Source organism: Choloepus didactylus, chromosome 21 (genome assembly GCF_015220235.1).
Source record: "Choloepus didactylus isolate mChoDid1 chromosome 21, mChoDid1.pri, whole genome shotgun sequence".
Taxonomy (NCBI): domain Eukaryota; kingdom Metazoa; phylum Chordata; class Mammalia; order Pilosa; family Megalonychidae; genus Choloepus; species Choloepus didactylus.
Window position 1 is genome coordinate 21,957,079 of NC_051327.1, and position 24,308 is coordinate 21,981,386.

General features: G+C 43.5%; 1 protein-coding gene and 1 non-coding gene across 2 annotated transcripts in view; one reads left to right on the forward strand and one right to left on the reverse strand.

Annotated features, from left to right (window-relative positions):
* BAIAP2L1 (BAR/IMD domain containing adaptor protein 2 like 1) overlaps window positions 1–24,308 on the reverse strand; it is a 96,722-nt gene that overhangs the window by 2,450 nt on the left and 69,964 nt on the right. Inside the window, exons 9-13 of the mRNA XM_037813543.1 lie at window positions 22,109–22,256; window positions 20,119–20,326; window positions 19,364–19,441; window positions 17,973–18,153; window positions 10–47 (exon numbers count right to left, since the gene is read on the reverse strand). Coding sequence (XP_037669471.1) covers window positions 10–47; window positions 17,973–18,153; window positions 19,364–19,441; window positions 20,119–20,326; window positions 22,109–22,256 — 653 coding nt within the window. The remainder of the gene's footprint in view (window positions 1–9; window positions 48–17,972; window positions 18,154–19,363; window positions 19,442–20,118; window positions 20,327–22,108; window positions 22,257–24,308) is intronic.
* LOC119518343 lies at window positions 4,718–4,824 on the forward strand. Its single transcript, XR_005213733.1, has one exon. It is a non-coding gene; the product is annotated as a U6 spliceosomal RNA (small nuclear RNA).

The window sequence follows — 24,308 nt, forward strand, 5'->3', positions numbered from 1 at the left end:
GGAACCTACCTGAGGAAAGGCGGCTTTGTAGTCGCGTCTGCATCACTCTGCGAGGAGAGACAGAGGTGAAACTTATGGAAAGCTCATGAAATCTGGGTCATTTTTAGTAGGTCCCAAAGTAAAGACACCGAAAGCAAAAGGGACTGTTTAAAGCTATAACTGTTAGAAGTGCCGCACACTCTTACTTCATTTGAGACTATTCAGAGATCTATCTAAACTCACTTGAAAGAAGGGTGAGAAGAGAAAGCAGACACTCTCACAGGTATCAAAACATGTCCTAAAAGGCCACCTCGGGGCCGTGAGGCACGGGTTCTTGCGTAGGAACGCTGACAGCCAGTAGCGCCCAGGAGCCTACATGGGCAAACGTGTCTCCTGAACACTGAAACCCAGATTTAAACATGTTAGGCTTTGAGCAACAGAGCTACACGACAAGAACACACAGGGCCATTAAGCCTACTATATACACAAAGCTCAATAATCTTTCTCGGGAGAAAGCAGATTTGCTTCTCATTGACGATCTTTCAGGTTCAAAACTAGCAATTGTGGTTTGGTTTTGTGAGCCCAGCTCTGAGTGATGACACAGAAAAGTGACAAGGAGGAAGGACACCCCACTGATTTCCAGTGCTTACAGACAGGTGTGAATTGCTGAAGCCAGAGAGGACCATAGGAATTTCTCCCAAGGAAACTTCTCTGGAAGGCAGTCTTCTCTGGAGGCAGCCCCACTGGCCCATCCTAGGCCTCTAACCCCCGGGGTCTCAGTGTGGACAGCCCTGGCTCCTCTGACGGGGCAGGTGGGCGCGTGCCTTCACTCTGAGGTGAGCAGGCCTTGAATGTCTGCTCTGCTGGTTTTCCTAAACCCCTGGCCGGTGCTCACCCCGGTGGCCCCAGGAGAGGGCAGTGTAAGGCTGTCTAACCAACAGGCTACAGCCGGCCCAGGGAGCAGGAGCCCAGGCTGGGGCCTCACAGGCCGGGACCCCCACCAGCCTGCAGCAAGTCCACCCTGAAGGAGCAGCAGCGCCAGAGCACGGCTGAAGAGAGCCCCACACCCCAGCTCAGTGCTTGTTTTTCATCACTGAAAGTGCTGGTTTTGAGGGGAGTTTTATTAACTGAAGGCACAAAGCAACTGCCTGCTTAGCATGTCCTAATGGAGTTTTACCCAGTTCAAAAATGGTTTCTTCCCATAGGGCATGCTGAGCTTCCTTAGCAGGCCTCAGAATAAACCAGTGCTGGTGTAGCTTTCATCAGGGTGAAGGGCTAATTTACGGTTTATTTTGAAAGGCACTGGGATGCCTGCATTCCGTTCCCACGTGTGAAGGCGCTGGCATCAGAGCAGGAGCCCCCGGCGCCCAGGAGGGCCCCAGGGTCCTGGCCTGTGAAAAGGCCTCCGGTGACCCTGAGGCCAGGAGGAAGGGCAGCCTCACTCCCGAGGCCCGAGCGCGATCTTGGTGCCAGGCCAAGCTCTGGTGGGCACAGCCTCCGGCAGGCAGTTCCTGGACCCCGGCCACTAGCCCTCTCCCTAGTCCGCTCTCCCACCTGGGACCACCTCCCTGCTTCCTTTCCTTGGACAAACACCTTCTGTTTCCCTCCCCCTCCTGTCCGTATCCTTAAGTTTGGGGCAAGCTGGCCGCACATCCTGACCCACAACCAGCAACACGCCACACCCCACCTGGGAGAACCCCCAAACCATCCTCAAGGCAGAAATCCCTGCGCTCCCCCACAGAGAGCCTCCAGGGCCCCGAGACAACTTCAGACAGGAGCTGTGTCCTCCGGCTGCTTCGCCCAGCTGCACCGGACAGAAACAGCACTGGGAGAGCTGCTGTCAGTCAGCCTTGAAAGTCCAGTGGAAATTAGCGATGACAGCGGCTGTGAGGAAGGGGACAAAGGATGACAACCGAAGCCATTTGGCGTCTGGGCGGTCCGCAGAGCTCAGGTGTGCGTGTGCCCTGCGCCCAGGAATCCCACACCCCAGAGGCACAAGCAGGACACACAGGACGCTCATGGCCGTGAGTGACCACCCAGGTGCCACCCAGGGAACCAAGGAGGGAGGCGGCTTTGGGCCGGGCTTGATCTGGGGGTGCTACTCAGGTGACTGCCAACAGGAGAGGGACAGACCGACCCATGGCCACCACTGGACCCCCAGAGCTGGGAGGGGACTCGCCCCACAGGCCTCCCGCTGGACCCTGCTGCGGTCTGCTCCCATGAAGCCCAAACCCAGCTGTGCGCCTCCTCCACCGAGGATGGGGGAGTCTGCACTGTGTGGGGAGCAACTGGTGGGGCCGGAGGGGCTTCGGGGGCAGGCCACGCCTTGTTTCTTGATCTGGTGCTGGTTATACATACTTGCTTTGTGGAAATTCATTGTGTATTTTTCTGTTTATGGTACTCATCAATAAAACGTTTACTTAAAAAAAAGTATAGAACAATTTCAGAAAGATTCTCCTTCATGTGTGGGTTTATAAAAGGGAGTAGCATAGTCCTGTCAACTTAATATATACAATATATAATATAAAAAAGTAAAAAGCAGAAGAGGGGCAGTGTAGGTTATCAGACCTGGCCACGGAGGAGCTACCCTGCCCCGCTCCCCAACTCTTAGACCAGATGCACCCCTTGCACCGCCGGTGCCCTTCGCCTGGGAGACTGCCAATCCCTGCCCTGCGGTGGGCTCGCCCCACCGTGGCCTACACACCATCTCCATGGGAGCCTCCCACGGGTCCCGCAGACTCACCTTCCAAGCACTTGGGGCCTCTGTCCCTGGAGCTGGCCCTCCTCCTCTGCTGCCTTTCCCAGGCAGTGGACCCTTAGGTAGAAGCAGCCCTGCTCTCCAGCCTCCCTCCTCTATCCCCTTCAGCTCCCTCTAAAGCAGCTCCCATATTGGCCCCATCTGCTCAAACCCACCCCAAAGCCTCCGCCCTCATCGCTTTACCCGGGAGCCCACTGTCCTGTCAGCCACCTCCTAGCCATCCTCCGCTGCCCCTAAAATGACCTTTCCAGAAGCTCCAATCTCACCTGGCTAAAGTCCCCGTGGGCTGTGCTGTGGGTCTGGAGTCTCCTTGTCTTTGTACTACCTGATTCCTCTCTTTCCTTCCTTGATCATCTGGCAAACACCTCCTTGTCCCTCAGAAGCAGTTTAAGGGCTCTGGAAAGCCTTTTCTGGTCCTGTGTCCATGGACCTGAGCTGTCTCGGTGCAGCTGCTGTCAGTCCAGGGACCCCACATAAAGTTCACCTGGCACCCCTGGCTGTGCACCCTCCTGAGCAGAAGCCCCTTCCGAATCTCCAGCTTCTCAGTATCTGGCACAGCCCAGGATGCACAGCACTTGCTCAGGATATGTCTTTGGAATTAAGCTGGTCTCAATTTGAGGGGTCGGTGGTTTGCCCTAGGTCACGTGGCCAGTAAGTGGGAAAGCTTTCTGATCCTGTTTGCCTACTGCTGCCCTTGCTTCCTGGGTTGGCTGTATACTTCACTCCTTCAGGCTTTGCAGAAGCACAACCCCAGGCATTCACTGTTGGTGCCTTTGGCCAGGGCCACCCCTGTGGGCTTGTGGCCTCGTCTTCTCTGTGTCTCCTCCTGCAGCCCGTGTGGGGCTCAGCCCAGCGTGCACTTGGCAGGGTGGAGATCGCCAAGACTGCGGGACCAGCTGCCTCTGGGGCCAGGCAGCCTGTAAGGCACCAAACACAGTGAGGGACAGGGGGCGGAGGACAGAGCAGCCAGCACCAGCTGACGGTGGCCACACAGCGATGTAGGCACAGGTGGCTTATCTTGTGTTTCCCTCGAGAGAATCCAGAAATCTAAGTCTACCTCTAGTGGGCAGTTGCTGCCTGCCTGCTCCCCAGCATCTGTTCCACTCTCTTCCTTACCCCACCAGATGTCTGTCTGGGTGTCCACCACATAGCCATGTGCCTTGAGGCAAACAGGTCCCAGCTGATGGACGGGTGGCCCTGGTTGGCCAAGGCCACCCGGCTCCCTCTTCCTGGCCCAGTTGGGGTTAGCCTGGGTGCTGCCAAAAATGCTGGGACAGAAGCCCGCAGCCCTGCCCGCCTCCAGCAGCCCCTTCACGGAGGCAAGACCCTGGCCCTTGAGGCTGTCTCAGTGCCGTCCTCGATGCCTGCCCCCCCTCAGGACCCTCTGCTTGCAGCAAATGGAACAGCTCTTCATTTTTAAAGCCACCTTGAGGTCAGCTTTCTGTTACTTGTAACAGGAGCAGCCCTACCTAGTACTTGTTTTAAATATTGGTAACTAAAGTCCACTAAACTGCCACATGGGCCAAACAAAACTCACCTGTGGGCTGGACCTGTCTCCCAGTTCACAACCTCTGATCTCATTCAACCCTGCCATTCTCAACTTGGCGACACTCGAGCCTCAGCAGGGAAAGCTGGCTGCTCTGGGTCGCAGGGGTGTGTGTTGGGGTGAAGGGCATTCACTAAGGCACATGCTTTGTGGCTGCAGAGGGAGCACTTCCTCAGTCGTGGCAAACACACCCTTTGAGATGTGGACCTTAAGAAAATCTCTTAGAGGGCTTACTTTTTTTTTTTTTTTTTTTTTTTGAGTTCAGAGAATAGATCAAGGCCAAAATGTAGGGGCCACTCATCCTCTCTGCACATTGTGTCGTGTCTTGGACATGCCTGTGTGGCCATACGAATCCCCCTATTTACATGGTTATGAAGGCCCCCTTTCCTAGAGAGGGCTTACTTTTTAATGGCCCTTTAAAAGCCTAGCTATCTGTGCTCGCTTCAGTGGCACATATACTAAAATTGGAATGATACATATTAGATTAGCATGGCCCTTGTGCAAGGATGACATGCAAATTCATAAAGCATTCCATATTAAGAAAAAAAAAAAAAAGCCTAGCTATCTGATTATAAAAAAAAGTTGAGAGGGAACCAGCACAACTTCCTCAGTTAAAACTGTCTTGGTAGAGAACAAGGCGACTGTGGACGGAGCCCTGGCCTCAGTGCCCATGTTTCCCGGGGACACCCAGGGAGAAGGGCCTTGGCAGAGGAGCACCATCACCAGCACTTTCCAGGTGAGTGGGTTCAGGAAAATTCTACCTGTGGCTCCCAGCATACCTAAACCTAAACCTGTATTTTAAAAAAACTTTACACATAACTGTTAATAACCGATGGATGTCTGTATGTAGAAACTATACAAAAGATTCTTTTTTTTTTTTTGCTAGTGCTTGGCTTGAGATACAACACTTTCCCCCAACCTCATCAGCTGGTTTAAACATTTTAGTTTAGGACAGAATAAATATCAGCCGGCGTGAGAACTTTCAAGATGCAAAACCCCAGGACTGTCTTCCGGTGGCTCTCGGGCTGGGAAGGCTGCTTTTTCAGTCCCTCTCTCGGGCCTGAGTCCTGGGAGGTGCTTCCTGACCATCACCACACTCTGGGTCAAGTGCTCATGGAGCCGAGTTCTGTTGTGCATGCTCTACGCCTGACTGTCCCAACACTTAGCCTCTAGCCACATATGGCTATTTAAATTAAATTAAAAATTAAGTTCCTTGGTTGCACTATCCACTTTTCAAGTGCTCAGCTGACACATGTGCCCAGCGGGTACTGTCCTAAGCAGTGCAGTTCTGAACATTTCCACCATTGCAGAAAGTTCCATTGGACAGCACTGAGCTATAAATTCTCCAATTTCATTTATTTAAACACATTTCATGCTTCCCTGCTCCCTGACACACAGATTAGATCCTGTGCCTCCTGCTGCTATTGCAAGAGGATGCCAAGACCAGGAGGCCTCTTAAAAACATAATTTCAGAGAGAGGAGCTAAGATGGTGGCATAGAGAGGAGTAGAAGCCAGTTACGCCCCCAGGAACAATTCATAAATGACAGAAAAATTAGTAAATAACCTGGAATAACTGTGGGGAGACAAATGGGACTGTCCACTCATCATACACCAACCTGAATTGGAAGGAATGCCTGACATCACAGCCTAAAATATGTAAGTAAAAACTGGACCCACGCTGAGAGCCGAGAGCCCCTCCCTCATGGAAGCCTCGCAGTGCTAGAGAGCAGCACTCTCTGAACAAGCGAATATACCTCAGCCCAGTTCCAACTGCGGTTTTAATGTTAACTGCTCAATACAAACAGCAAATCCCCAATAAGCAGACAGAGGCTTTTGGTGACAACTGACCCGGGGAGAGTCAAAGGACATATCTCTCTCAGGACGGGGAGCCCAGAAGACCGGGTGCTATCTCTGGCCGACAGGTGAATCTGGGGGCTTTCTGTCCCTTTCTCTCTCTGTCAACCTGGGCGGCTCAGTGGAGAAAGCCTTAGCTGTTCTCAGCTCATAGTGCTTTGCAGTAGAAAAAGCCTCAGCCATTTTAAAATCACAGCACTCTGACAAAGATAAGGGTGGAGATAGCAGAGTCAGAGAAACAAAGAATCTGTTTATATGCAAATGACATCTCTCTAGGGGGCACAGCTTCCCAAGAGAGAAGAGAGGGGCCCAGCTCTACCACCTGCCTTACATTCAGAACCAGACCCCAGAGCCTGGGGAAGGAGAGCCACGGGCCACACCCCCTTATACCAGCCCGTGACAGGCTGACAGGCAACACCTGCTGGGCAGAAAAGCACAGGGTGTCTCAATCCTCTAAGACACACCATCAGGGAAATTGGATACTGAATATTTCCTCCTCCTGTGACCTGAGCTTGTTCTCATCTGGGAAAACCTGATGGGGTGGCCTAGGAAATCAGATGCCTAGACAACAGAAAACTACAACCTACACTAAGAAAAACGAAGTTATGGCCCAGTCAAAGGAACAGACTTACCCTTCAACTGAAACACAGGAATTTAAACAACTAATGCTAAATCAATTAAAAAAGTTTAGAGAAGATATGGCAAAAGAGATAAAGGCTATAAAGAAAACACTGGGCATACATAAGGCAGAAATCAAAAGTTCAAAAAAACAACTGGCAGAATCTATGGAAATGAAAGTCACAACACAAGAGACAAAAGATACAATGGAAACATACAACATCAGATCTCAAGAGGCAGAAGAAAACACTCAGGAACTGGAAACAAAACACCTGAAAGCCTACACGCAAAGAAGCAGATGGAGAAAAGAATGAAAAATATGAGCAATGTCTCCGGGAACTTAAGGATGAAATGAAATACAAGAATGTATGTATCATTGGTGTCCCAGAAGGAGAAGAGAAGGGAAAAGGGGCAGAAGCAATAATAGAGGAAATAATCAATGAAAGTTTCCCATTTCTTATGAAAGACATAAAATTACAGATCCATGAAGCACAGCGTACTCCAAACAGAATAGATCTGAATAGGCCTACGCCAAGACACTTAATAATCAGATTATCAAACACCAAAGACAAAGAGAATCCTGAAAGCAGCAAGAGAAAAGCAATCCATCACATACAAAGGAAGTTTAATAAGACTGTGTGAGGATCTCTCAGCAAGAAGGAAGTAGTGTGATACATTAAAGATACTGAAAGAGAAAAACCGCCAACCAAGAATCCTATATCCAGCAAAACTGTCCTTCAAATATGAGGGAGAGATCAAAATATTTTCCGACAGACAATGAGAGACTTTGTGAACAAGATACCTGTCCTACAGGAAATACTAAAAGGAGCACTATAGAGTGGTACAAGACAGGAGTGAGAGGTTTGGAACACAATTTTGGGAGATGGTAGCACAGCAATGTAAGTACACTGAACAAAGACAACTATGAATATGGTTGAGAGAGAAAGGCTGGGAGCAGGTGGGACACCAGAAGAAAGGAGGCAAGATAAAGACTGGGACTGTGTAACTTGGTGAAACCTATAGTGTTAAACAATTGTGATAAAATGTACAAATATGTTCTTTCATGAGGGAGAAGAAGTAAAGGTCAACCTTGCAAGGTGTTAAAGATGGGGAGGCATTGGGGGAGGGATGCAATCAACGTAAACTAGAGACTATGATTAACAGAATCATTATATTATGCTCCCTTTAATGTAACAAAGGTGATATACCAAGGTAAATGCAGATGAGAGGTGGGGATAGGGGAGAGGTGTGAGACACTGGACATTGGTGGTGTTGTCTGACTCTTCATTCTACTTTGACGTAAGGTTATCTTTCCTTTTGCTGCTTCCTAGCTGTCATTTTTTTTCTTCCTCTTTCTTTTTTGTTTTTCTTTTGCCTCTCTATCTTCTTTGACTCTCCTGCCTTGTGGAAGAAATGTAGATGCTCTTATATAGATAATGGTAAGGGTGGTGAACACATAAATATGTGACTATACAGGGAACCATCGATTGTTTACTTAGGATGGAATGTATGGCATGTGAACAAAACCATCTTAAAAAAAAAAAGGGTTGATGACGAAACCTTGAGGGCAGTATACTGAGTGAAATGAGCCAGACACATAAGGACAAATATTGCAGGGTCTCACTGATAGGAACTAATTATAATATATAAATTCATAGACCTGAAATAGAAGTTACCAAGATATAGAATGAGGCTAAAGAATGGGGAACGGTTGCTTAGGTTGAGCAGAATGTTCAACTAGGATGAACTTAAACATTTGGAAATGAACAGAGGTGATGGTAGCACGTTGTGAGAATAACTAACAGTGCTGAATGGTGTGTGAATGAGGTGGAAAGGGGAAGCTCAGAGTCATATACGTCACCAGAAGGAAAGCTGGAGGTCAAAAGATGGGAATGTATAAAACTTAATCCTATGGTGGGCAATGTCCATGATTAACTGTACAAATACTAGAAATCTCTCCCATGAACCAGAACAAATGTATGACAGTACAACTAGAAGTTAATAATAGAGGAACATATAGGGAAAAAATATATACCAATTGCAAACTATATACTATAGTCAGTAGTATTTCATCGTTCTATCATAAACAGTAACAAATATACTATACCAATAGTACGAGTCAACAACAGAGGGGGGTTGGTTAGGGATAAGGGAGGATTTGAGTTTCCTTTTTTTTTTTTTTTCCCCCACTTTGTCTTTATGTCTTGTTTGGAGTAATGAAAAGTTTCTAAAAATTGAACAAAAATTAATTGTGGTGATGGATGCACACCTGTATGAGGGTACTGGGGGCAAATGACTGTACACTTTGGATAATTGTATGGTATGTGAACAATCTTAATAAAAATACACACACACAACATAATTTCACCTGCTCCTGAGCTTATTTTCCTTACAGCAACACTGATTCTTCCTTCTTCTGTCCTCCTGCAGGGGTCCAGCTTGTTTTCAACAGCTGTGTGCTAGAACACCTAGTCTGAATTAGTAATGATAAAATGTAGTAGCTAGTCTAACAGAAAGAGCAATGTCAGCAGAGGATGTACATGAGAATGTATATGGTGATGGAGCTACATTCTTCTTTTCCTTTTTGCAGTTTGCAGAGGATCTTGAAATGCTAATTCAAAAACTGTAAAAAAAAAAAAAGGCTAGAAATGGAATATATATCAATAATTTAATCTTGTGTATCTCTGAAGCATGCTGTACTTATTTGGGGATTACTACCCTATTACCCTCTTTATTCCAAGATTAGATACACTTTTTTTATTTTAAAGATAAGGAAAAGTGAAACTCTAGATGAAAAAGGGTGATCAGAGGTAAGAGCTCCTGGAATTGTGGCTAATCATGCGTAGTTCAGGGAGGCTCTCAAACCTTGGGCCTTCCTCAACTTTTAAAAGCCAGTTAGCGACAACCTAAGATGGCGGCTAGGTGAGACAGGGCAAAAAACCACCTCCGTGAAAAATACTAGATAAAAACCAGAAGGTGACCCAGAATACCGGTTTCAGCGATGCACCCGCTGGAAAAGGTCTGTGAGAACCACAGGGACCGTAAACTTGGTGAAACCAGGAGTCTGCATTCCGAAACGAAACCCTATCAAGCAAAGCAAATGCCAAGAGGCCAAAAACAACAGAAAATCTTAATGCATATGATAAAACCAGACGATATGGAGAACCCAAATCCAAACACACAAATCAAGATATCAGAAGAGACACAGTACCTGGCCCAATTAATCAAACAATTACAATCGAGGAATGAAAACATGGCACAGGATATAAAAGACATGAAGAAGAGCATGGAACAAGATAAAAGGGACATAAAGAAGACCCTAGAAGAGCATAAAGAAGAAATTGCAAGATTAAATAAAAAAAAATAGAAGATCTTATGGAAATAAAAGAAATTGTTGGCCAAATTAAAAAGACTCTGGATACTCATAATACAAGATTAGAGGAAGCTGAACAACAACTCAGTGTCCTAGAGGTCCACAGAACAGAAAATGAAAGAACAAAAGAAAGAATGGAGAAAAAAATCAAAAACATTGAAAAGGATCTCAGGGATACGATAGATAAAATAAAACGTCCAAATTTAAGACTCATTGGTGTCCCAGAGGGGGAAGAGAGGGGTCAAGGTCTAGAAAGAGTATGCAAAGAGTTGGGGAAAACTTCCCAAACCTTCTACACAATACAAATACTCAAAGCATAAATGTGCAGCGAACTCCAAACAGAATAAATCCAAATAAACCCACTCTGAGACATATTCTGATCAGACTGCCAAATACTGAAGAGAAGGAGCAAGTTCTGAAAGCAGTAACAGAAAAGCAATTCACCACATACAAAGGAAACAACATAAGACTAAGTTGTGACTACTCAGCGGCCACAATGGAAGCGAGAAGGCAGTGGCATGACATATTTAAAATTCTGAGAGAGGGATTTCCAACCAAGAATACTTTATCCAGCAAAACTCTCCTTCAAATTTGAGGGAGAGCTTAGATTTTTCACAAACAAGTGCTGAGAGAGTTTGCCAATAAAAGACCTGCCCTACTTCAGATACTAAAGGGAGCCCTACCAACAGAAAAAACAAAGAAAGGAGAAAGAGATATAGAGAATTTTAACAGACATATATAGAACCTTACATCCCAAATCACCAGCACACTCATTTTTCTCTAGGGATCACGGATCTTTCTCCAGAATGGACCACATGCTGGGACATAAAACAAGCCTTAATAAATTAAGAAAAAAAAAATTGAATATATACAAAGCACATTCTCTGACCACAATGGAATACAAATAGAAGTCAATAATTTTTGAATTGTAACTCCACTATTTACTTCTTACATGATATAAAATACACAAACCCTAATGAAAAATCAGTGGTTTTGAACTCAATGTAAAATATGTAATTTTTGACAAGAACTATATAAAGATGGGGGAATGGAGGAGTATAGGTACATAGTTTATGTGTCCTATTGAAATTAAGTTGGTATTAAAGAAAAACAAGATTGTTATGGATTTAAGGGTTTAATTTTAAGCCCCACAGTAAACACAAAGAAATTATCAGAGACTATGACCATAGAGATGAAAAGCAGAGTATGGGTTAAGAGAAATGGGGGGAGGGGCAATGGGGAGTTAAGAAATGAGTGTAGAGTTGCTATTTGAGGTGAATGGAAATTTCTAGTAATGGATGGTGGGAAGGTGATAGCATTACAACATTCTAAATGTGATTAAACCCATTAATGGAATGCTAGGGAGGGGATGGAATGGGAAGATTTAGACTGTATATATGTTTCCACAATTGAGAGAAAAAAAAAAAAGTCTAAATAGATGACAATTGAATGCCAAGGATGATCCTGGATGGGATCTGAGGATGGAGGACAGGAGGCTCAAAGGGACACTGTTGAGACATAAAAAAAAGGAAATATAGAATGTGAGTTTTGTATCAATGTTGAATTTCTTGAACTTCTTAGCTGCACTTAATGGGACTGCATAAAAGAATGTTCTTGTTCATGGGAATTGTAAATGTGTTTGTTCAAGGATGTGTGCAGCTAGCTCTCATATGTTCGGAAGACAGAGCAATAGATGATGGATGATAGGGAGGGAGGGAGGGAAAGAAATAGCAGTGTGACAACATGTTAAAGTCAGTGGATTGGAGTATCGGGGGAGGGGGGTCAGGGAATGCTGGAGTTCTGTGTATGGGGTTTGTATTGTTTTTGCAACTGTTTCTATAACTTGGAATTTATTTCAAAGTAAAATAAAAATAAAAAAGCCAATTAATATTTCCTTAAGATTTTTTAGTTGGGGTTTCCCCATTAATCTCCAGATTAGAAAAACAATACAGCCTCTTACAGGACCTCAATAAACAGAACATAGATGACAACGGTATTTGTTTCACTGGTAAAGAGGACTCTGAGATTGGATTTTACACCTGTATCTCCCTGGTTCTCCATTTCACAGGGCCCACAATCAGTTTGCCTCCCGGAATGTTGTAAAGCTGGGCAGACACCCAGAAAGCTCCATGAGACTGAAGAGGGCTGGCAGGCTTTGTCTGCGGCAGGGCCAGAGGGGGCTCACTGAACGCCTAGAAATGGTTTCATGTGATAAAAAGCAAATAATCTCAATTGTGTGTGGGGTGATGGGAAGGAAGGTTAAAACATTTATAGCCATCTCAAAGGAAATATCATAAAATGTTAATAGTAGTTATGCTGGAAGGAAAATTTTAACCAATTTAAATGTTTAATACTTTCTAAGTTTTCCAATATTTCTACCAAAAAAGAAAATCCCTGGCAGAAAAAGCATTGTTTTAAAAGAAGTATTTTAAGTAAGGGTGTAATGATTAGATATTTAAATTTTTACAAAACCAAATCTGGACTTTGTGTAGCTATACATTTTGTGAAACAAAAGGCAATTTTGTTTCAGCATATGTTTAAAGCATCTAGCAGATGGCAACATTTGAGGTGAAAAAATTTTAAAACACATTTACTTAAGGTAGTATGGGATTAATACATGTTAACTCAAGAGTTCACCCTTTTTTCTGTCTTAACAGTGACATATTATCAATTTATTCTGTAACAAAATTTTAGACATATTTTCACCATTAAGTCATTTCTTTCCATGTTTAATAGGCAGCCAGATCATAAAATATGTAAGTACTCTCATGAAAAGACAACTTTTTAATATAAAGTGGAAGGGTATTTCTAACTTCAGGTGCCTTTTAAAACCCTAACCTCCTCCTTAATGAATACAGTACTATCCATAGTACCCTGATTGTTTAACTATTGAGAACCTACAAAACAATTGTATTTTTTTTCTAGCAGTTAAATGTGTAATTTAATTTCAAATAAGAGTATTTTTCCTCTTTTAATGTTGGCATGTTAAAGATCCACAGCTTAAAATTACCTAAGTTGTCAAAAAGAGCTCCAATATGTATAAATGAGGAAAGCAAACTTGCCTTCAGCATTAAGACAGAACAACTGTTTGTCTCATACAGTCTATAACAGTTAATCAGTAACTTAATTTTACCTCCTAAGTAGCATTTGGCTCTGTCACCCCTTCCCTTCCCCACTGATGGTGACCATGCCATTCTTTCTTGATCGGGTGGCTGCACTGCCTCCTAACCCATCTCTCTGCACTCTTGAAGCCGCCCTATGGGGACAGCCTGGGAAGATGGAAGGAAGGACAAAGCTACCATCCTGTGCCCCAGGATGCAGCCCAGCCACCCCAGTTTGGCACACTCTACCCTGGCTCACCTACCCCCCTGCTTCTACTGCTGCCTGGACCCCAACCAATTAGCTGGACCAACGAGTACAACTTCCAGAATGCACATCTGGGAGGCTGTGTTTTGTCAAAATTCATCCGTCAGAACTTGGCTCGGATGCTTTCCTCCAAGAAGCCTTCTTGATGCTTCCCAGGAGACCTAACCCTCTCCCCTCCTCCTCTGTCACCCTCTTCATCCCTGGGCTTCTCTCCACAGCCCCAACATTCTGCCTTCGGGACTAGCACCTGGGCTGGTCTCACTCATCCCCATGTCACCAGGTCAATAAACAATGACGGGATCCCGCCCAAACGCAGGCCTCATCCCGCCTTTGCATGCCATCTGACTGTTTTAAGAAAGAAGTTTGGTTGGTCACAGCAGCCTGCCACCATCAAAATATCCATTCATCAAAGTTATCAATGTGACCTCACTGTAGATATCACCTCTACACCTGCTTGAAGTGCTAAACAGGCCTTTTTATGGAAGGTTTAGGCTATCATTAAGAAAAGAGCTAATCAACATTCTTTATTCTAACACTTGCAAAATGAATGACAATTGAAATCACCATTAAACCCATAAAAGGAGGGCACTGTCATGAGACATTTTGGACTTTTAAATGTTCTTATATGAAACCAAAACAGAGGCTGCTAACATCAAAGACTAAAAAAGCCTTCTAGGCTCCAAGGCAGAAATGGGGGTGCTGAAGCGGTGGAGATGGCCCGTGGGATAAACGGGGCGGCGGGCCTGGCCTCTGCCTGGAGGCAGCTCTGGGTGGCCGGCTGAGGGGCGGGCTGAGCGCACTGGGTCCAGGCGGAGGTGGCTCACCCATGCCCACGCCACAGCCTCAGCATTTTCTGATGTTGCCTCCTTGTACTGACAGTCTATTAAGATTCAGTCCACTAAGAGGTTTAAAAATAAAGTTGGATCATATTTAAACTACCAAACGCTAAATAATGAATAATGTATTGTTATTAATTATATTGATATTTAAAAACAGGATTTTTCAATTTACCTAATTCAGTGTAGTAAGAACTACTGCATCAGTGCTATCTTCAGTAAAAATACTAAAACTAAAAACATTCTCATTTCCTAAAATTGGGACTGTCTGTGTTGGCTAAGTGTTTTCATTTATAATTTCAGTGCTAACTATGGTTTTGGGGCAACATTGTTTTACCTTAAAAGACTTTACACAACCTTAATAAAGTAATGGAGTGAGGTAATTGTCATTGAAGGCTGCTAATGTCACAAAGAGAGAGATGACCAGACCTGTGTGCCTCCAGATTCAGCCCCAGCAAAACAAACAACAAAAACAGCACAGATCTGCTTGAGGCTCCAGAGCTACTGAACAATTTACCCAGAAATACAGGAGAGAGAGGAACGTGGTGAAGGACTTGGGACATCCTCCAGGACAAACAATCTGGCTCCTCTACAAATAAACTGCAAGGAAAAACAGACAGAAGGGCAGACATAGCTTCAGAGACTCCCGAGACTTAGAGACTAAATGCACTGTATGGACCTTATTTGAATCTGGATTCAAATGGAAACATACCATAAATAACCTTTTATGAGACCATCAGAAATTTGAACACTGACTCTTTGATGATATTCAGGAATTAGTGTCAATATCTAAAGATATGATATCAGTATTGTAGTTATGTTTAAAAAAAAGAGCCATATCTTTTAGGTATTTACAGATGAAATGAAGTCTGGCATTAGCTTCAAAATGATCTGGGGGCAGATGAGGAGAGATGAAACAAGTTTGGTCAGCAACTGATAATGCTAAGGCAGGGTAGGGGCAGGGTCATTAGATGATTCTTTCTGCTTTTATGCATGTTTGACTTTTTCAAAAAAAAAAAAAAAGTTGGTTGAACATAAAGAAAAACAGGAAAAGGCACTGTAGACTCAGATGACACAAAAGCAAGTACCTTCTATGCCTGCACCCTAAGTTTTGTAACATGTGGTTGTAAAAGCTTTTTCTTCAACAAGAATTTTCAAGCTTTTAGAAATACCTTAAGATCACTTCCAAATATTCTGAATATTGTTTATTTTAACATATATTAGGGTTTTCAATAAAATAAGCGTTTGATATATTTGGTCCTCCAAATAATTTTCTCCATTTTTTGAAGTGTATTGACATGCCAATAGCCTGGAAAAGCCCCATTTTCAATAACCACATACCATTCTTTTGAAAATAATTTTTGAGTCAGATATCTGGAGTAATTTAGAGTGATAAAGATGTGAACAATATACTGTGCAGTATGCTTATCTAAGAAGAGGAGTCAAAGACATGTTTGAATGAGATTTCAAAAACTTGCATTTCCTGGAGGAAAACATGCCATTATATAGCCTGTGATGAGCCAGGCCTATGTTCCAGAATCCCTTAGGGCTCCTGCCAACACACAGAGCACGTTTTTAGAAGCGTGACTGTTTCACACAATTGAGAGGTTCTGCCTAAATACCACTCACAGCTGAACAAAGGTCATCAATAACCATGACTGATGGGGGCAGAATTGTCCAGGAGGATGGTTTATGTAAGGCACTACAGAAAACACCCCACCCTAATTGAAAAATAATTTAACAACAAGCAATGCAAGTGGCACACCTTAATCATACCAACTGCATGTACCTCCAGCAATCCCTGGGGGGCGTTCGGCGAGGCCTGGTGCTGAGGAGCACCAACTTCGTGTTCTGAGAGCCCAGGCACGCACTCAGCTTCGGGTCTCCAAAAGATCCAACCCACGCATTCCACCCTGACCTCCATTCCCAATCCCTTCCACTCCAGCAATTATGTGACCTTGCTGGGACTACCAGTGGCACTAACCCCACCCCTTTCCCACTATCCATCGCCCCATTCATACCCCTCCTTTCCTCTTGACCTAGCTTGGAGCCCGTGGCCTGGGACCCTGTAACAAACCCCTTAGCTCCCTTCCACTGCTCTCCCAGTACTACCACCTGCCTAGCTACTTCTTGTCTGAACCTGAGCAGCAAAATGTTGCTGGAGAAAAGCACAAACACACTGACTGGTTCCATTTTAAATCCTGTCCAGAAATCCAAAAAGGGCATTCAGCATTATTCCTTCCACATCCCTTCTACTCTGCAGAAACATGCTCTCTCTTTCCTTCTCTCTCTCCAAACACCTATTCTATAGCTTCTGTTTCTTCAAAGCTGCTCACCACGACTCTGCCTGCTCCCACCAGCTGATGATCATGGGTCACCATGGAGAAAACAGAAGCTGTCAGACAGAACTCCCTAGACTGTCCACCCAACTGCACCCACATCCAACCCCTTTGCCTCTGCCTATTATGGTGGACATGCCTGCGCTCCTGGCCATGGCCGGCTCCTCCACTGGTGCTCTGGGCCGCTTTTTGCCTCACCAGTTACCTCCTTTTCCTCCACCATGCTCTCCTCCTCTATTGGATAATCTTCAGGACCGAGGCCCGGACTCCCCAACTGCAGGAAGTGCGCTGGCAGACTCCTGATGCTTTCACAGTGCTCTTCGGAAGTTACCTTGGCTGGATGTTGCCCCTTGGACGCAGGCCTATAAAGGTCTGGCTCCGTGGCCCCAAATCAGGGCAGTGCCAAGGGCCACCCCAGCCACTGAGCTCTCAGCCCAGCGTCTCCCTCTGCCCAGTGCTGCTTCCTTCATTTCCAAAGGTGTGGATTCCAAGGGCACTCCAAGGACACCCTGCACACCAGTCTCAGCACCTGTTTCCCAGTGAACCCAACCTGTGACAACTATCCAAGTTGTCACCCCATCCCTCCACCTCCTCACCCGGTTTTAATTCTCTGCGTAGCTTTTAAAATTGGTATTTGTTTATTTCTTATTGTCTGTCTCCTCTTACTAGAATGTTAGTTCCAAAGGAGCCAGGAACTTGTGCATCTTTGTATCTCCAGAGCCCAGACCATGCCTGGCCTTAGTAGATACTCCATGTACAGCTGTTGAGGGAATGGATGGAGGCATCTCTGGGAGACCGTGTCCTCCACTATCTTTCTTACAGGGTTGTTTCAGGATTAAAGATAATGTGCACACTTCGTTTATACCAGGCCTGGTACAGAGTCAATACTCTCTGAGGTAACAAGGATTGTTAGCACATTTAACCATAAGCATTCCTTCAGAAAACAGTATGAAAACTGAAGAAAATGAAGAAAAAGGTGATTAAATGATTAAAAGACTATGGCCAGGACCAAAAGCAAGGAGGATTTAAAAACCTGATAAAATCTAGCAAACCATGGGCTTACTATGTGTACTCTGACAAGATAAAGTAACAACAAAGGAGGATTGAAGTTAAGGAGGTTAAAGGTTGTGTGACAAAGAAGGGGACAGAGCACTGAGGAAATGCCCCTACAGGGACCATGCCTTCATCCTGGCGGCAGAACAAAGCTGTTAAGGGGGAATAACTCCCACCTCCTAGGGCAGAATATTCTGGATTTGGGATAGGGATTTTACACACGAGATGAAGCCCTGCTGCTTTACTCACAAGAGATGGGATTTCTGGCTCAGACACTGGTACATTAAGGGCAGAAGTACTTTTGGAAACCTCCTCTTTCTCTTCTGCAGCTGCTCCTGTGTACAGGCATTCCAAATAATCTGGTGGGGGGATGACAACACTATTTTTTTCAGATAAATTCATCGTGCTGATGCTTCTTACTGGTGTAGGGCTAAAGACAAAAAATCACAGAATACAAGTTAGATAATAAGAGCCTGCCACCGGAATCCCAAGTACCCCAAATATCCTATAACCAAGATTACAACAGATGATCATCAAAGAGGATGAGGGCATTTTTACAACACACACACAGACACACACACACCCCACACACACAATGCATATAACACTAATGTTTTATTGGTTACAAATGTATATTCAAAAGAAATTCTTTACAAGTCTTAACAAAAGGAGAAGATAAACAGCTTAATGGGGCAGGCTCCTAATTAATTTAGTCTAAGGTGCTCAACAAGAAAATGAAGACTATAGCAAAAGCCTTAGCAAACATTGAGCATTTAAGAATTTTAAAGAAAAATAAGAATTTTATTATCTTAAAAATGTTACTTAATTCTTGGCACAATGGCATTCTAGCTATTCTGCTATTTTGCTAGGGATGAAGATATGTGGATGGATTCAAGAGACATTTAGGAAATATAATGGACAGGAATTGGGAGGCATCAAAAATGGTGCCCAAGATCTGGCTGGACCACGGGACAGCTAACAAAAGCCCTCTGTGAGCAGCGAAAACACTGAGGATGAGGCAGTTTAGGGCAAAGATGGGAGTTCAGTTTGTATATGTCATTTCTGAGGGTCCACAGGACAGCCAATGACAACTATCTAATACACATATAAAGCCCAGGAAAGAGAGATTCCTGGGTTCCAGTCTTGGCTCTGTCATTTCCAGCACTGTGTTCTAAGGAAGTTATTAAACCTTTTTTTATGCCTCAGTTTCTTCCCTTTAAAAATTGTGAACTCCTCATAGGGCTATTGTGCAAAGTCAAGAAACCACAGGCCAGAGACCATTTTAGAAAGAATGCTTAACAGTGGGGAAGGCTGCTAAGCTGAGAAAAGATAAAGGCTGACATGTGCGGGCTGGACTAGTCCCTGGTGGGCGGCGGCTGACACTGAGTGATTGGAGGGCTGCGGGGGGTGGAGGGAGGTAAAGAGCAGGTGATCTGGGTCTGTCTCTTCACAGAGCACAGTCAATAAAGCCTTGTGGACAACAGAAATCAACGGGGAGCAGCAGTCTCTACGGACCACTATTCCACAAGACCTGGGGCTTCAGCGTGGCTTCGCCTGCATTAGCCAGGCCACAATTCTGAAAACTTCAGGTCACGTGAGTTTCCCCGTTGCTGGAAACAGAAGTCACACTTAAGTGTTACCTTGGTTTGGGCGCGGTGGCTGTTTCCTTTGCGTTTTCATCCAGCAACTTTGTATATGATGATGGGAACCAGCCCCTCCTACAGGTGAAGAGCAGGGAGAAAAACCCTTTTTGTGGTATTAGCAGCAGACACACCAGTGACCCAGGGAAAGCTCAGATGAGACGAGCTCATTTGCACCATAAAGGCCCACATGGGGACTGGGTGAAATTAAGACTTTTATATACATACACTTTACAAATATATATAACAATATATACTTTATAAATAATATTAATTTTATTTGATTCTTTTCTAAATATTGCTTTTATTTAATACCTGAATAATCTACACAAAAACCTAGTCACAATAAGGCTCATGCACCGACCCATGGTTGAAATGAGGATAACATTTAAATTTATACATTATATCTTAACAAAATATACTCGATGTGTGGATTATCCTTGAGAAATCAAAGTCACTTTTTTTTTAAATGAAAGAATTTTTAAACCTAATTACTTTCAGAGATGATTGGCATATGACCTAATAATCTATTCATGCATCAGATTTATCTATATATGCATTTAAGTACAGAATATAGTCTGCAATAAAGTAACTTCAGTTAACTAAACTACAACAAACTGTAATTAAACTATACACCTAATTGTGGCCAAAACGCTGCATAAAGGACGGAGCGTGCCCCCTGGAAAGGACACATTGCCTGAAGCATCAGCCCAGGGTGAGCCCCACCCCCGCCCAGTCCCCCGCTGAGGACGCACCCCTTGGTGCCGTCGTGCTCCCCGTAAAGCCAGCCGTCTTTCTCCTCGGGGATGAGCAGCGTGATGACCTCTCCTTGTGCGAAGCTGAGTAAAGTCTTGTTAGCGCCAGCAGTGTGTGGGAAAATGGTTTTTACTTTCTGTTTTTTCATCATGTTTAGGCCAGTGGCAACAGAAACCGATCTCTGCAAACTAGAATCCTCTGAGTTATCTGTTAAAAAAACGAACACATCATTAATGGCTATTCAAAAAATGATAATCAATAGGCAAGTTCAAAAGAGCAAACCCCGGAAGACCCCCATTCCCATCTCACCAAAACACGCATTCTACTGAAACTAACTACACTGTCTTTCCACACCTTTATCACTGCCTGGTCTGGATGGGGACAGCAACGAACAGAGATGGAACCGTGGCCTGAGATCTTCCAAAGCCCATGAGGAAGAACCCCTGTAGCTCAAGGCCCTTTTCTAGACAGTGAGGATACACCAGTATACGCTGCTCTGTCTGCAATCTGACTATGATCACAGCTCTCTTTAGAGAGGCAGAATGCTCCAATGCCAAGGGGTCTGAAGTTTCTCCTTCCTTTGCTTTCTCAATTTGAAAAAAAGGGCAGGTTGCAGAAACAATGCAAACACAACTGTCAATGACCAGTGCCACAAAGAAAAGGAAAAAATTGGAAATGCAGACTTTCTCACCACTCCGGGTGCCAACTTCTAACAAAAGAACACAGTAAGGATGTGCTGATGCCGATCGGTGACCTTTACTGAGCCCTCCTTACCACGTGTCAGGCAACGATCTCGATACATCACAATCCCCCACTCACCCAGGCTTCCCAGCAACCTCCTAGGACAGCACTATTATGAACCACGTAGACAGAGAGGGAAACCAAGCCCTACAGAGTTCAACGACTTGCCCAAGATCACACAGCCAGCAGTGGCAGTGCCAGGGTTCAATGTGGCAAGCCTGGCTCCACAGCCTGCACACATAAGCACTGTGCTGTATGTTTGACATCACAATTCACACACAGGTTGATATTTTTATTGCTCAAAAAAAAAAAAAAAAAAAAATTGGAATGCAGACTTTTTTCTTTTTAAATATTTTTCTCATTCAAATTCTGCTAACCTATAATGCATCTAGCATATTTACTTTAAAACAATGCAAGATCTCTTTCTCCTTGCAAATTCTTAATAACTATAATATTAAACTTTGCTATATTTTGAATATGCCAATCTTTAGTCACCTTGGCAGTGTTGAATCCACCAACAATTTTCATTTAGCTTTCCTCAACAAGAATCAAAGAGTCATTTGAATGATTAGGCTGTACACAGCATTATATTCACCACTCCAAAGAGATGGGGGTCACACACCATTATGCCGGTGATGGGGGTTCTGAGTGCCAAAGAAGGGTTGTATAGGAGGAGTGAAGCTTAACAAAGAAGCAGTCTTAAATGTCTGCAAACAGTAAGTGGTCCTGATTTTGTTGAAATACAGTCAACAGGGTTAAGAAATTTAAGCAATTAGAATTCATTAGGTCTCCAAAAAGCCTGAAGAGCTCCATTAGAGATGATGAAACACAATGATTATGATTTAAACCAAGTAAGCCTATTGTGAAATCAATAACCATCGTTTTGTCATGTGAACTTTTATAGTTTATTGTAAAGGAAATTTTTTACACTTTCCACCAAATATGGAACGCAGTATGTAAGGCCATGTACATTCTATCTAATTTACTTTTAAAAACTACACCTTTTCAAAAGTATGTTTATTCTATGTAAACATGAATCAGTACGTGGAATCAACAGGTGTCAAAGAAACATCTTATGGTCTTACAATAAACCTAGGCCTTTATTTGTTAGGAGATATAAGCTCCTCAAAGCTAATGTTGAATGTATGCTACCATACATGTTTAACTCAATTTCATGATACATTTGTTCAAAATACACCCAAAAATTTTAAAAAGAAATTTTAAAAGAAATCAAACCAAATCTCTTACCTGTTAAATTATTTATCCTTTCTGAATTCTGTGCAACTGTTGCTGGGTTATTAAACATATCAATCAAAGGACTGGTATATGCTTTAGCTGAAGGAGCGGGGGGCATCTTTGGTGAGTAGTTAGAAAGGGTATCATGATTGTCCCCAAACTGTGAAAGATTATTAGTATAATATTAGTATAACAAGCAATGGAATCATACAGTCTCAGGGTTGTTTGTATCATGTTTCAAATTCCATCTTCTTCCCAAAGTTCTCTAAGTTGTAGGGCAGTGCTCCATTCTGAATTATTTCAAGAGTGCCAAGTACTTTTTTTTTTTTAAATGTGTTAAAAAAAAAAAAAGGTTCAACTCATTCTTTTTAATAGCCACACAATATACCATAGTGTAGGTGCTTTACAATTCACAGACCAATTCCCTTACTGATTATATTCAAGTTGCTGCCAGTGTTTTTTGTTGTCTGTTGGCCAATAAATTTCATTGTGTAGTATTACAAAACACCGATGCTTTTATTTCTGTAGAATAGAGCCCTCAAAAGTAGACTTGTTGAAGGGATGTGTGCATTTTAATTTTTAACAGAGCTTGCCAGATGATTTTGCAAAAAGGCTGTTGTAATTCACATCCCCACTAGCAATGTATAAAAGTGCCAATTTCTCCAGATTCCTCCCAACTTTTGTGGTCTGTCTGATGGGGGAAAGAGTAATTCATTGTTACTCTGAATTACATTTCTCAGACATGAGAGAGGGTGATCCTCCTTGCACTCTCCCTCTGTGAACTGCCTGTTTATATCCTTTAGATGGTTTTCATGGTTATTTTAAATTTGCATTGTATCAATTATAGAAGATCTTCACACATTAAGGACGTTAGTTCTTTGTCAAGTATGCTATAGTTTTAATTAAGTAAACGCTGCATGCCGGGCACTATTCTAAGCATGCAGGCACATCAGAGATGAAAACAGACAGAGGCCCCTGCCCTTGGGGAGCTGGCTTCTTGGTGTCCCATCTTGCTTAGTTAGCAAATTCTTCCACACACCAAGGAGATACCAGTATCACCCTATATTTCCATTTAAAATTTTATTTTTATATGGAGCATAAGGCACATGTCTTTTGTTTTCCACATGGACAGCCAATTATATGAATACCATTCATTAAATACACTATCCTTTTCTCCTTAATTGAAACGCCATCTTTGTCATATACAAAGCTTAAATATATATATATTTGGATATATTTCTGGACTCTATTCTGCTCTAGTAGACCTGCTGTCGGATGAATTTTTTTACTTTTCATTTTGAAATACTTTCAAGCTTACAGTACAGTTACAAAAATGATGCACACCCCATACGGAGAACTTCAACATACCCCTATCCCACCAGACGCCCAGATCTGACAATTTTAATATTTTGTCACATTTGCCACATCTTTCTATCAATCCAGCTATTCACCAACCCGAATTCTGTGAACACGTCAGTGCAGGCTGCAAAACTCAAGCTCCCTGAACACTTAATGCTGCCAGGTACATGTCCCTAAAGTAACCACCTGAAGTGCAGTTATCAAGTTCAAGAAATTAAACATTGATATACAGATTACAGATTATATTTCAACTTTTTCAAATGTCCTAATAATGTTCTGTTGAGCCTTTTCTCCTCCTTTAGATCCCATCCAGGATCATGTATTGCATTTAATTGTCATTGTCTCTTTAGTTGCTCTCTTTTTTAAAATTTTAATTGTGAGGAGATATACACAACATGAATGTTTCCATCCCAGCCACTCCCAAGCATACCATTCGATGGGATTAATCACGTTTACAGTGTTGTAGTACCCTCAACATTACTTCCATTACTGAAACTTTCCCATCTCCCCAAACAGAAACCCTATACCCATGTGCATTAACTCCCCACATACCCCCTGCCCCCGGCAACCTAAATTCTAATTCCTACCTCTATGAGCTTGCATATTCTCCAATATTTTCTGTGTGGTTGCCACGGAACTTAAGTTTAACATCCTAAATCTATAATAGTCTCGACTGCTTTGGTACCAATTAAACTTCAATAGTATATACTATGTTCCTGTACCTCTCCATCCCTGCACCTTTATGTAGTTCTTAAAAATTACGTATTTCTACATTATGAGTCCCAAACCACTGATTTCTCATTACATTTTATGCATTTGTCTTTTAGATTCTGTAGGAGGTAAAAAGTAGAGT